Source organism: Aquarana catesbeiana, linkage group LG08 (assembly GCF_042186555.1).
Source record: "Aquarana catesbeiana isolate 2022-GZ linkage group LG08, ASM4218655v1, whole genome shotgun sequence".
Classification (NCBI taxonomy): Eukaryota; Metazoa; Chordata; class Amphibia; order Anura; family Ranidae; genus Aquarana; species Aquarana catesbeiana.
In genome coordinates this window covers 264,227,599-264,242,137 of record NC_133331.1, presented here as the reverse complement: position 1 = coordinate 264,242,137, position 14,539 = coordinate 264,227,599, and the positions used below count along the sequence as shown (strand labels likewise).

General features: G+C 41.4%; 1 protein-coding gene across 2 annotated transcripts in view; it reads left to right on the top strand.

The window, feature by feature from the left end:
- The window catches only part of LOC141106399 (membrane-spanning 4-domains subfamily A member 4D-like), a 97,081-nt gene that overhangs the window by 51,786 nt on the left and 30,756 nt on the right, over positions 1 to 14,539 (top strand). For both annotated transcript variants that reach the window (XM_073597161.1, XM_073597160.1), the window contains exons 3-4: positions 1,147 to 1,257; positions 10,491 to 10,547. In XM_073597161.1, the coding sequence (XP_073453262.1) occupies positions 1,147 to 1,257; positions 10,491 to 10,547 (168 nt within the window). The remainder of the gene's footprint in view (positions 1 to 1,146; positions 1,258 to 10,490; positions 10,548 to 14,539) is intronic.

Genomic DNA, 14,539 nt, shown 5'->3' with positions numbered 1-14,539 from the left:
TTGTAAAGCCAGCAATTTGGACAAGCTGGAATTTAGATGCTGGGCATGTGGGTGTCAGGGAGTGTATTTTTTTTTTTTCGATGCAGCAGCTGGGGCAGAGAAATTTGCCTGCTATACTCTACAGATGGTGGTATGCTGCTGGCAGACGTGTTGCAAGGACCTTTGACACCCTTTGCTATACCATCATCCCTGTCAGTGGAGGCTGCTGAGAAGTCATGAGATATAGCGAGTGTAATGTAGCGGGGGTAGGCATTAAAGGTGAGGAGAAGAATTGTGTCCCTTTTGTGTGGCTTTCGGGTGCTCTTGCCAAGGGGTTGAGTGGTGGGGTTAATTAGCTTTTGAAGCATGTGGTACCCAAATGGCTGGTGTTTTTGCGGAGTTTGATCTGCTTGCGGCAGAGATTGCAAATTGCAACAGTGCGATCGGCTGCACATGTGTTAAAAAAGGCCCACACAGCTGAGCTGCGGGAAGTGGGCCGGGAGATAACAGTTCCACAATCTGATGGAATGGGGTGGCTGCTGTTTACTCTTCCATGATGGCTGCCTCTGGAGGACATCCTGCTTCATTGGGTATTGTTTCTCCCATTCACTTTCCACCTTTGCTCTATCTGGCACTCAAGTTGTGTCATTGACCTCATCATCATCATTCCCTCTATCCTCCTCATCACTAGAGCCAACTTAATGGCATAAGGCTTTTTTACCTTCATGCATTCAAGTACTTCCCTTTTGTTCTGTCTTCTAAAGGGGAAGTCAGGCCTGGCACCAGTGGATTGGGGGGTGCCATCTTGGGGGACCCTGTGTCTGATTGGACACAGAGTTCTGTTGAGATTAGGGTGGATTTTGGCATCTTCCTCTGTCCTACCCTCCTGTTAAGTACTGGTTGGTTTAGTTCTACCTAGAGCCTCCACACTTCTTCTATGTTCTTCTATCTTCTGTATTGCAATTAGAATTCTGTACTGCAAAAGAATGAGAAAATGTTCTTTGGGGAACTTGAATTTGCCTTGAAAGAATGCCCATCTGGGTTCAATCATTAGTTGGGCAAATATATTCATTTATCTCTAGCGGACCATTAGGTATCAATTGCACTTAGCAGAGTATTGTTCAAAGCTGCATCAAACTAATTAAACCTTGTTCTTTCTCTGCTCAGATTCTGGTCATTGTGGCAGCCATATTGGAGATTGGCCTCGGCATTGCATTGGGCTTCACCAGGTTTACTATCACGTTTCCAAGTGGCATTCCTTTTTGGGGCCCAGTGTTTGTAAGTACCTTTACAATTTGCTGTTTGTGATTGTAATAACTGGGTGCAGAAAAGCATCGGCCTGCAGTACCACCTATTGGCTAATCATAGATTAACTTTCACCAATGTAAAAGGGGAGGGTTTGAATCAATGTGAGATGTTATTGCCTGTGTCAGCATTGGAGAGTTTCCCCACACTTCCTGTCCTGGTGACCACTCTCATTTGATCACTGGGACAGGAAATGGGGTTTAATCTTCCCCAATAAGAACAAAGACAAAAAGAGTAACCGGAAAAAGTTCTATCTCTTTTTTATGACCATCCAATCATATTTCTCTTTGGATAGCATAGGTGAAAAATTGCCATTTAAATATGCACAAGTGTTTCAACAGATTAAGCCCCTGTTGTGTGATTAAGGCCGATAGAGAGGCTAAGCCATCGAACATAGATTGGTAGCTTTTTGTCACTTACAGCTGGATATCAGTGTGTTTCAGGACAGAGCTGTTGACAAAATGTTGAGCAGTTGGTGAATCATCTGCTGGTACAAAATGACTGCAGTATAGAGGAACGTATTGTGCAGCATTTCTCAACATTTAACCCCTGAGGTATCCTTTAAATAATTTTCAGGTCTTGTGGAGCCCTTGATAAAACCATTGGGGCTCGATGCAAATACCCCTTACATTGGTGGCCGATGAGAAGAATGCCTTCCTTACAGATACAGATAGCTAAAAAAAAATATTGGTGTCATACCACTGATTCTGCTCGGAACTAAGCACACATCATCGGCTGGGAGGTCAATCAGCTTAAGGGACCTCAAGCAATCTCTGGAGGAACCCTAGGGTTCCAAGGAACTCTGATTGAGAATGGCTGGTCTAGTGAGTTTATGTCAAGGGTTAATTTAGGTTAGTTTCCATTTAAAAGGGTTTAAATTCAGTTACAGGGTTACAGTAAGTCTACAATTTCACTAATTGAGGGAAAAGTGATGAATCCTTTTAAATGCCCATCTCTTCTACTTCCAATACTTACCTTTCCTGCTAAATCCCTAGGTTCAGTTGTGCTCAAAAGTTTGCATACCCTTGGAGAATTGGTAATATACACAATGTAACATTTTTTAAGTAAACATGAGGGAGCAGGCAAACACATTTCTTTTATTTCCCACGGGATTATTATTCTGGTACAGTTATTTTTATTGAAAAAATATAACATCTTGACAAACGTTCACCCACGCAGGGGCGTAGTTCAATGAACATAACGATCTTATAACATGAATAGGAAATAACTATTATAACATGAATAGGAATTTACTAACTATCAACTGGGGGACGTATGGGGCACCCCATAGGTCCCTATACATCACCAGGGCATAAGGGCCAACCAATTAGGGTCCAAGTGCACTAGATCACAGCGGAGGGACATGTGTATATTAGTCCAATGAAAATCCCTGTCACAGACCGGGATGAACATTTGGCAGAAAGATACAAAACTAAAAAAGATTGAAAATATAGCGATGGTGGCCGCCGACCATCATGAGGTGGGCCCCAACTTCGAGGATCCAGGGTCACCCAAGAGCACAAAAGACCAAGAAAGGCCCTAGGAATAGTCTTGATTTCAAAAAGAAAAAGGAGGGGGAGGAGTGCAAAAACCAGGAAAGGCAGACCAGAATATAGAGAAAAGAAGGGGAGAAGGAGAGGAGGGGGGGAGTCCTGCAGAAGGTGAGAGTGACAAGACCGTTCTCAGGAGAGGCCCAGACTGCTCAGGTGTAAAGTTGGACGAGCATAGGTCCACCAAGGAGACTATACTTTAAGAAATTTATAGTGAAAGTCATTTAAAATACTCAACATTTTCTCATTGATCATGAGATCAGTTAGAGTGCTCTTCACCATAGCAAATGGAACAGAGGGCCTCTTCCAAGCTCTGGCTATAACCCGTTTGGCCGCAATAAACAAATACGTTGCCAGTGTCTGTTGGTAAGAATACAAGCCTTGGATCGGGCAGTGCAACAAAGAAAATTTAGCATCTCTGTGAATGGGTATATGAAATAAGGAATGCAGGTGGCCAAACACCCTGGGCCAAAACCCTATGAGGCGAGGACAGGACCACCAAGTGTCTATTGCATCACCCCGCTGACCACATCCTCTAAAGCACAAGTCTTTATAGAATGGGTTCGCGCTCACTATCTGGGCTGGGACCTAGTACCACCGTAAGAGGACTTTGTATGCAGCTTCTAAAGTAGCCATGTTGAAGGAGCATTTGGCCACAGAGAACCAAGCCTTGTTCCAGTCATCCGGTTTGATAGAGGTCTCCAAGCCCTGTTCCCAACGCAACTTATAAGACACGGCCCCAGGCAAGTCCATAGCTTTTAAAGAAGAGTAGATTTTGGCGATAGCTCCTGGGGCCCCATGGAAATGAAAGCAAAGGAGTTTAAAATCATTTTTTGGAAAGGATAAACGGAATTGCGTCTCAACGAAGAGACCCAGTGACTTGGTTTAGTATGGTGATAGAATTGCAAAGAGGGTGCCTCATGGGTGTCCTGGAAGCAAGACCAGGAGGGAAGGAAATGCGTTGAGATAAAATGTCAGACCTCCGTGAAGTCATGGAAGGACCACCAAGAGAAAAAGCTTAGTTGATCAAGGCCCCGCGGGAACAGGGGGTTACTAAAGAGAGGGGGGAATGGTAGAAAGGGGAACATGAGGTTACCCAAGTAGCGAACAGAGTCCCAGAGTTTAAGGCTATAACCCATAAGCGGCCTGAGCGAGGGGGGGGGGGGCGAAGCTTGTAAGAAAGCCAAAGTAGGGCCAAAAGCCATGGGATTCATATTCAGTTGTAGGCTATAACAGAATGGTACAATGATAAAACAAATTATGGCAACAAGTAAACAAATTAAATTACCCCTTTTTTTAAAGTGTGCATCTATGAGGCCCCAAATTCTTGAAGGCGGTTCAAATTCATCTTGGCAAAATACCTCCAGGCCAGGCTGCACGTTTGAGATCTCCACAGATCTCGGTGACATTAAGGTTATGAGACTGTGATGGCCACTCCAGAACCTTCATCTTTTTCTGCTGTAACCACTGGAGGGTCAACTTGGCCTTGTGCTTAGGGTCATTGTCGTGCTGGATATTCCAAATGTCCCATGCTCAGCTTTCATGCAGGAGTAATTTCTGATAACATGCTGCATTCATCTTGCCATCAATTTTCACAACAATCCCCATGCCTTTAGAGCTCACACACCCCCAAAACATCAGTGAGCCACCACCATGCTTCACAGTTCAGATTGTATTCTTGTCGCTATAGGCCTTGTTGACCCCTTTCCACACATATAGCTTATGGTTGAGACAATAAAGCTCTATTTTGGTCTCGGCACTCCAGATTACAATGTGCCAGAAGCTGTGAGGCATGTCAAGGTGTTGTTGGGCATATTATACAAAGGCTTTTTTTGGGGCATTGGTACAGTAAAGGCTTTTTCCTGTCAACTCGACCATGCAGCTCATTTTTGTTCAAGTAATGGCATATTGTACACCTTGAAACAACCACACTATCGTTTTCCAGAGCAGCCTGTATTTCTCCTGAGGTTACCTGTCAGATTTTCTTTGTATCCCGAACAATTTTTCTGGTAATTGTGGCTGCAATCTTTCTTGGTCTGCCTGATCTTGGCTTGGTATCAAGAGATCCCCAAGTTTTCCACTTCTTAATAAGTGATTGAACAGTACTGACTGGTATATTCAAAGCTTTGCATATCTTTTTATATATTTTTCCATCTTTATAAAGTTATATTACCTTGTTAGGCAGATCTTTTCACAGTTCTTTTCTGCTCCCCATGGCTCTGTGCATCAATGTGAGTGCTAACAAACTGAATGACTATTTATACACTATTTGCAATTTAAAAAGTCACAAGATGTGAGAAATTCACCTTTAATTGCCATTTTAACCTGTGTGTGTCACCTTGTGTGTCTGTACCAAGGCCAAACATTCCAGGGTATGGAAACAATTTGATTAGGGCCATTTGGGGGATTTTTGTTATCATTATGATTTAAAAAGGAGCCAAACTATGTGATTAATGGCTTCATATGATCACCATCCTTAAATAAAATAATTTTTTGGCATGATCAGTCATACTGTCGATATCAATGCCAAAATGTCATGATTTCTGCCAGGGTATGCAAACTTTTGAGCACAACTGTAGGTAGTACTATGTAAGCTCATTGTCAGCCTGTGTTGGAGTTGGCATCAGGTTTGGACATTCTCCCATTACCATGTAACAAAGGAGACTGGCATTTGGCAGGTGAGGTGCCAGGAACTATATCACAGTAGGAATGAGAGAGGTTTGCATGCTAACCTGTATCTCTGAAAACTGAGGCAATGGAGGACTGACTGTATGGAAGACACGCATCTACAAAGACCTAAATGTGCAAAGTGTCAGGGTTACTTTAAGGTTGGGGTCTGCTTTACCAGGGTTAGTTCAATATGAAAGTTATTTTTTTTTTTAAGCTTTGGATAGATTGGAGAGGTATTAGAACACCTGTCAGATCCAACATGTTATATAATGCTAAATAGTATACAAATGACCTTCATAATCAACTATATTGCAAATGTGCACATCTGACTTAGATATTAGGCTGGTAAGCAGGAGATGGTGACTCTGGCCTAAAATTAGGCACTAGACAGGACGGCTATGTACCATGATGGACTGTGGACTGTGAGGTTTTTTTTTTGTTTTTTTTTACAAGAACTTTATTGGAAATTAATAATAAAGTAACAGCAAATAAATCGCCATGACAAAGATATAATAGAATTTTCTGGGGAGACAAGTCCCTAGGTAAAGGAAGATGAGGAAAACATACATTGTATATAAACATAAGAGCACTTTATCTAAGGCCTCTTTCACACGGCTGATCCGTTTAGGTCCGCCTGTCAGTTTTTTAGGCGGACCTGAACGGACACTCCATGGAGGTCTATGAAGCGTCAGATGTCAGCGGTGACATGTCCGCTGACATCCGACTCGCTCCGATCCGAAAAAGTGTAATGGAGGAAAAATCTACTTTTCCATCCGTTTTCGGATCGGATCAGGTGACGACGGACTCTATGGTCCGTCATCACCTGATCCCCCATAGGGGAGAGCGGCGCTCTGACAGGTCTGTCGCTGCACAGTGTGCAGAGACGGACCTGTCATCTTCCTGCTCAGCGGGGATCGGCGGAGCGATCCCCGCTGAGCAAGCGGATGTTCACGGGGCGGATCATCATGGATCCGCCCCATGTGAAAGAGCCCTTAGGTAGTAAACATGAATAATCACCATGCAGAATCTGTTAGTATCAACGCAGAGTGGTGCTGCGGATACATATAAAGTAATCTGTGCCACGTTCTATGATTAAATAGATTAGGAGAAAAATGTGTGGGCTTGGACTTTTTAGGCATGATGACAGGTATTATTCAGTTAAAAACTAAAATCTATTGAACATAGATAACATATATTTAAAAGAGGAAAACAGATCCAAAAATCTGTACAACATCAGTCCATGGGAATGGTTACATCAAAACAAACCATACACAGCTCAGTGAAATGCTGGATGCTTCTAGCACTATTTACCACAGTGAAAGTTTCTAGGTCATTTTCCTCGCGTGGCACTCCGCCGCCCTCCCCCTCTTTTTCTTCCCCCTTCACATATAACTACTACATTACTACTATTTGGTAAGTACCTTAATTTTTGATATTGTTAAAATTATTATAATTATGAGGTTCCTGTAACTAGAGGTTATTCCTATCTATGAGTTTTCAGGTCCACTATTTAATACCTATTTTTTTCTATCAAAATCAATCGCTGTATACCTTTTTATTACAACACAATTCAATTGTTATTCTGGGTAGCCCATCCCCTCTTTCCCCTTCCCCCCTTCCTTCCCCCCCCTTTTTTTCCCCCTCCCCTTACTATTTCCTCCCTTTTCCTTCCTCCCCCTACCTTCCCTCTTTTCTTATCCCCTCCCTTCCCCTCCCTCTCCCTCCTCCCCCCGTTCCTCCCTTCCCCCCCTTTTTCCTCTTCCCTCTTCCCCCTCCCCTTTCCTTTCCCTCCTGCCCCTCCCTTCTTTCTTCCCTCCACCCCCCACCCTTCCCCCCCCCCTTCCCCCCCTTCCCCCCCTTCCCTTCCCTTGTTGCCAGCTGCCATACATCTATTTACGGATTAATACGTTTTTTGGTTATCTTCACATACTGATTTTGCTAACCATACTACTAGCAGATATAAATATACCTTTGTTATTATGTTGCATACGTCCCTATAGTGTACGAATCCTTCCTGGGTCTTTCCTGACTCGGACTGGCCTGTATAGGTTTCCATCTTAGTCTATCCAATTTGCAGTGTTTATTTATTATTTTTTTTCACTAATATCTTTGGTTTATGTTTTACATTGACGTATTATCTGTTATATTTATTCAATGTCCTATATTTCAGTTCCATGCTCCTGAAGAAGCGCTAGGCTATAAGATTTATAGCTCCGTTGGTAGATGTTAACATCTACCAACGACATAGCTCTCCTCTGAATTCAATACTTCTATGATGGAATGATGGTTATCCTATCCTTGAAATGTTTATGATATTTCATTGAGCTGTGTATGGTCTGTATTGATATAACCATTCTCATGGACTGATGTTGTACAGATTTTTGGATCTATTTTCACTTTAAAAACTAAAATTTATTGAACATAGATAACATACAGTATATTTAAAAGTGGTGTTCCGGCCGAAATTATACTTTTTAAATAAAAATACCCCTATAATACACAAGCTTAATGTATTCTAGTAAAGTTAGTCTGTAAACTAAGGTCTGTTTTGTTAGTTTATAGCAGTAGTTTGTTATTTTATAAACTTACAGCAGGCCGTGGCCATCTTAAGTGTGGGCATCTGAAGCCAGACTGTATTTCTTCCTGGATCTCATCCTTGCAGATCTCGCACATGCTCAGTGCAGCACAAGCAGTGTAATAGGTTTCAAGTCAGGTTTCCATAGCAACGACAGTTTCAGAGGAAGTGGCCGCCCCTTCCCAGAAGGCATTGCAAACAGGAAATTATGCGATGGGCCGCGGCCAGGGAGGAGGAAGTGAAAAATGAATACAGCAGATATACAGTAGGTGCTGAGAAAAAAAAATTTGAAAATATCCAATTTGTTTACAGTGCACAGTTTAGTGAGGGATGCTGAAGAGTTGTAAAAGTGGGTGGAACTCCACTTTAACTGAATAATACCTGTCATCATGCCTAAAAATTCCAAGCCCACACATTTTTCTCCTAATGAATAATCACCAATCATCCTAGAATCATAAAAACTAAAGATAAGAATTAGGCTACAAAGTCAATAACCTTTTATTCTCCCCAATCACAGAACTATCCATCCATCACATGAGACTGATCCAAACAATATGTGTGGCAATACACTGGCTGATTGCATACCATTGGAAATCCCCATCAGTACCTCTAGCCCAATTGAAAGTACGAATAAACAATATTAACCTCATGGAAAAAATATTTCACACCCTACAAAAATCACTTATATGATAAGAAATGGGATCCTTGGTTCACTCACTCTAAACACTTCTTAAACCCAGAATAATAAGTTTTTCATTGATCTGTGATAAAAAGTATTAAGTTGTTTATTGAATTCAAGGATACTACTGTTAGCATATTAGTTAACCATAGCAATGTACATCTATCACATATTGTATAGACTAACAACATTTTCCTTACCTGTAAACCATGTGTAATGCCTTTTTCTTCTCATATGCCACCACTTTTTGCACCATTCTTTTTTGTACTCAAAAAAAAATTGTTTGTAAACAAAAAAACGAAGTCAATAACCAGTTAAAAAAAAAGAGATGTTACCTAATAAGTGGGTGCAACTGACATATATCTATAACCATTTAAACATGGCCAGACATGAAGAAAAAACATATGTTATAGAAACTTATAGACATAAGACAGTATAGGTAAAACCATAGTACTAGCAAAAATTGTTGAAATAGTAATCCAAACAGGTTGGCTTATGCCTATTTACTAATAGGTCCTAGGCGGTGCAGTTAAGGGAATATAGGGTCAGGGAAGTAGAATAGTAGGGAGGGTAGAATACAAGGAGTAAGGGGAAGGGGGGCAAAGAAGAAGAAGAGGAGGGGAGGTCAAGGTAAGAAGGGGAGGTGGGAGGGGGTAAAGGGACAAAATTATTCCTCCACCTACTTCGTACTGCTTGATCAAGGTGGGTGCGTCATCATTTGTATTCCGTAGACTCCACCAAATGGTTCCAGCAGGCCCAAGTGGTCATATATTTCGAAGTTGTTTCTCATGCTTCATGGATAAGTTACTCCAACTCTGGCTCTGTTGAGTGTGCAGAGTTGCAATCTGTAATTTTTGGAAGATTTGCTGATCGCCAACACAATAGTATAGAGCTTCTTTTTTGCCACCCAGTATTATTCTGTGCATCACAGAATGTATGCATATACCTAGGGGTGATGTATATCTTATTATGCATGCCAGTACTAGTTATACATATCTGGAGACAACTCACTGCACCTTCCTGGGTACTTGGCACTTACATTTATCAGGGGGTCCCAGAATGTGGTCTACAAAATTCATGTACAGAACATCTGTCTTGACAAAGGAGCTGTACTTTAAAATGCCTAGCAACCTCCCACACCACTCTGCAACCTGGAAGGACCTCTATCTTGACACCTGCACAGCATGTACACTGAGAACCAGCAGCTTCAGTGATACCCCTTCCAGCACTCTCACTTCCATCAACCAGCTTTTTGACAGCTCCCCCCACCAGCTTGTCTGGCTCTGCCGCAGGCTGTGGCAAACGGATGCTCTGTGCACGGATCTTGTAGCCTTCATTCTGGGACCCCCTGTTATGTGTAAGTGCCAAGTAATATCAGTTTTGATATCTACATTTAAATTTACTGGTGTTCTATCTTCTGTTAGGTGCATTAATGTCAGAAGCATTTGTGCAAGCTGAACAAAATGTCACCGTATTTTTTCTAAGAGATAAATTCCTGTATCATCAGCTCCATCTAGTGGCCAAATGCAGCATTGTTTACAGTTTGATGTAGTTCAGAAAACTATACTGCATTTTGGCCACTAGATGGAGCTGACAGTACAGAAATGTCTCTATTTAAATACAGTACAATTAAATTTTGTTCAGTTTGCACAAATGCTTCTGAAATTTGTGTGTAGAATGTTTCAGAATGTGAAGATGTGTTCTTTTTTTTATAATTCTTTTTATTTTACAGTACATCATTGCCGCATCTCTGACACTTGCCGCTCAGAAAAAACCCAATATCTGCTTGGTGAGTTTTTTTTTCTTTTAATTTTCTAAGCAGTCGGAAAGTAACATTGCTATAAGGTGAGTATAAACTTTCTTCAAACGTTGAAAAAAATCTATTTATAGCTGGTAGTGTTGGGCCGAATACCCCCTGGTTCAGTTCGCACCAGAACTCCCGAAAATGGAAAAAGTTCGGACCCGAACAGCGAACCATATTAAAGTCTATGGAACCCGAACTTGAAAAACCAAAAGTCTCCATTTTGAAGGCTTATATGCAAGTTATTGATACCCATAATAAGAGTGTGGGAGCTGGGGTACTGCCCTGGGGATCAATGCAAAAATGTTTTTAAAAAAATATAATTTTTAAATGAGCAGTGATTTTAATGATGCTTAAAGTGAAACAATAAAAATGAAAAATTCCTTTAAATATAGTGCTGGGGGGATCCCCTTAGTCTGCTGGTAAAGTGACACATATGTATAGAACCTACTGTAGCAAAACTGACATATATAAAGAAAAAAATAATGTTTAAATTGATTTTCCCGGCTGCAGGCTTTTTTGAAAAAAAACCATTGCTGATAACACACAAAGTGAAAAAAAAAACAAAACGGCCCTTTGGGTCTGATATGGTTTTAAGGCAAATCCTACACCAGAAAAAAAAAAAAAATGGCGTAGGCGTCGCCCCAAAATTTATACCAGACCCTTAGGTCTCGTATGGAGATTGATGGGAACCCCCACACCATTTTTTTTTTAAATGACGTGGCCCCCCCCATAATCCATACCAGACCCTTATCTGAGCATGCAGCACCCCCCCACCCTCCTGAACCATAGCAGGCCACATGTGCTCAATATAGAAGGGGTTGCTTTGTGGTGGGTGCCCTGTTCGATCGAGTCTCCTTTGTGTAAACACAGAAGCAACGTCAGGATGCCACTTCCGGTTTAGTTGGCTGCCAATGGCGGCAATTAAAAAAAAAAAATGAAAATGGCGATCTAAATACTTTAAAGTGCTAGGGAGGGATCGGGGGTCTAAAAAATCCCCCATTCCCTTCATAAGGAGTCCCTGCCACCACCTATTACTATCACAAGGGATGTTTACATTCCTTGTGACAGCAATAAAAGTGATCAACATTTTTTGAGTTTGTGCAGCAAAGAAAAAGCACGCATAAGTCATGCCCACATATGTAAACCGTATTCAAATCACACATGTGAGGTGTCACCGCGATCGTCAGAGTGAGATCAATAATTCTAGCACTAGATCTTCTCTGTAACTCTAACCTGGTAACCATAAAAATGTTTTAAAATGTCGCATATGGAGATATTTAGGTACTGTAGTTTGTCTCCATTCCTCAAGTGTGCTCAATGTCAAAGCATGACGTGTTAGGTATCTTTTTACTTGCTGTAACATCATTTTTCACATGATACCAAAAAACTGGGCTAACTTTACTGTTTTCATTTTTTTTAATACATGAAAGTGTCTTATTTCCCAAAAATTGCGTTTGAAATGACATAAAATATTGCAACGATCGCCTTTTTATTCTCTAGGGTCTCTGCTAAAAAATATATATATAATGTTTGGAGGTTCTAAGTAATTTTCTAGCAAAAAATATGGATTTTAACTTGTAAGCAACAAATGTCAGAAATAGGCTTAGGCATGAAATGGATAAGCATCAAATAGACCATCAAGGTCAAATGTCAAAAATGTCATATACGGTAATTGAAAACAAAAAGGAAGGTAGATTGTTGACTGCCTGTCTGATTAAAAACAAGGTAATTAACCAATCATAAAGCAAAAGTACATTTCAATGGGTCTGGAGAACAACACTGTGAGTACCACATAAGAACTGATAAAAGGGAAAGGGTCATGAAAAAGGAGTAAGAGAATAAAAGAAGTAAAGAAAAGGGAAGAAATACAGCGGTAGTAAGGGGTAAATTTGATAGAGGTAGTGCAGCTTCAACAGAATGAAGGGTGATGAAAGGGTAAATGAAGTATTATTACCATGGAAATAGTAAAGTGTCATCAAAGTTTGGAGGTAAACAATGTTTAACCCAAGGTAAGCAAAGTTTTTCAAATTTGCAGATCCGATTATTGGTTCTGTGAATGGTGTCGGCTACAATCAGATTTTTCCATGCCTTAGCTATGGTTTGTTTTGCTGCTGTTAAGAGCTGTAAACGAAGGCAAAATTGATTCCGTGTAATTCCGTCTGGTTTAGATTCAAAAGAGTTAAAGCAGGATTAGGTTGTATGGAAGTTTCGAACACTTTAGAATCTAAATCAAAAACTGTCTTCCAAAATTTTTGGGGTATTGGACAATCCCACCATATATGGGGTTGGGTGCCAGGATCTGAACAAAACAAGCCACAGGGTAATCAGGAGCATATTTCGATATCCTAGCAGGAACTAAATACCAACAAGAAAGCACCTTATCATTTGTTTCCACAGCAACATTAGAGGAAACAGATTTAGTGGCTAACCATATACTGGACAATTCAATATCATCGAATGAGTGGTTTAGATCTTGTTCCCATTTAGAAACTTAGGAAGGGGGCTAGTATCAAAACTAGCTAGAATTTGTTTATAAAGAATTGAAACAGAGCCCTCTGATATGTAGAACATAATTACATACAGAATCTCACAAAAGTGTGTACACCCCTCGTATTTTTGTAAATATTTTATTATACCTTTTCATGTGACAACACTGAATAAATGACACTTTGCTACAATGTAAAGTAGTGAGTGTACAGCTTGTATAACAGTGTAAATTTGCTGTCTCCTCAAAATAACTCAACACACAGCCATTAATGTCTAAACCGCTGGCAACAAAAGTGAGTACACCCCTAAGTGAAAATTTCCAAATTGGGCCCAATTAGCTATTTTCCTTCCCCAATGTCATGTGACTCGTTAGTGTTACAAGGTTTCAGGTGTGAATGGGGAGTAGGTGTGTTAAATTTGGTGTTATCGCTCTCACTTTCTCATACTGGTCACTGGAAGTTCAACATGGCACCTCATGGCAAAGAACTCTCTGAGGATCTGAAAAAAAGAATTGTTGCTTTACATGAAGATGGCCTAGGCTATAAGAAGATTGCCAAGACCCTGAAACTGAGTTGCAGCACGGTGGCCAAGACCATACAGCGGTTTAACTGGGCATGTTCCACTCAGAACAGGTCTCGCCATGGTCGACCAAAGAAGTTGAGTGCACATATCCAGAGGTTGTCTTTGGGATATAGATGTATGAGTGTTGCCAGCATTGCTGCAGAGGTTGAAGGGGTGGGGTGGGTCAGCCTGTGAGTGCTCTGACCATATGTCACATGCTGCATCAAATTGGTCTGCATGGCTGTCATCAAAGAAGGAAGCCTCTTCTAAAGATGATGCACAAGAAAGCCCGCAAACAGTTTGCTGAAGACAAGCAGACTAAGGCCATGGATTACTGGAACCATGTCCTGTGGTCTGATGAGACCAAGATAAACTTATTTGGTTCAGATGGTGTCAAGCGTGTGTGGCTGCAACCAGGTGAGGAGTACAAAGACAAATGTGTCTTACCTACAGTCAAGCATAATGGTGGGAGTGTCATGGTCTGGGGCTGCATGAGTGCTGCCGGCACTGGGGAGCTACAGTTCATTGAGGGAACCATGAATGCCAACATGTACTGTGACATACTGAAGCAGAACATGATCCCCTCCCTTTGTTGACTGGGCCGCAGAGCAATATTCCAACATGATAACGACCCAAACACACCTCCAAGACGACCACTGCCTTGCTAAAGAAGCTAAGGGTAAAGGTGATGAACTGGTCAAGCATTTCTCCAGACCTAAACCCTATTGAGCATCTGTGGGGCACCATTAACCCAAAGGTGGAGGAGCGCAAGGTCTCTAACATCCACCAGCTCTGTGATGTCATTGTGGAGGAGTGGAAGAGGACTCCAGTGGAAACCTGTGAACTCCATGCTCAAGAGGGTTAAGGCAGTGCTGGAAAATAATGGTGGCCACACAAAATATTGACACTTTGGACCCAATTTGGACATT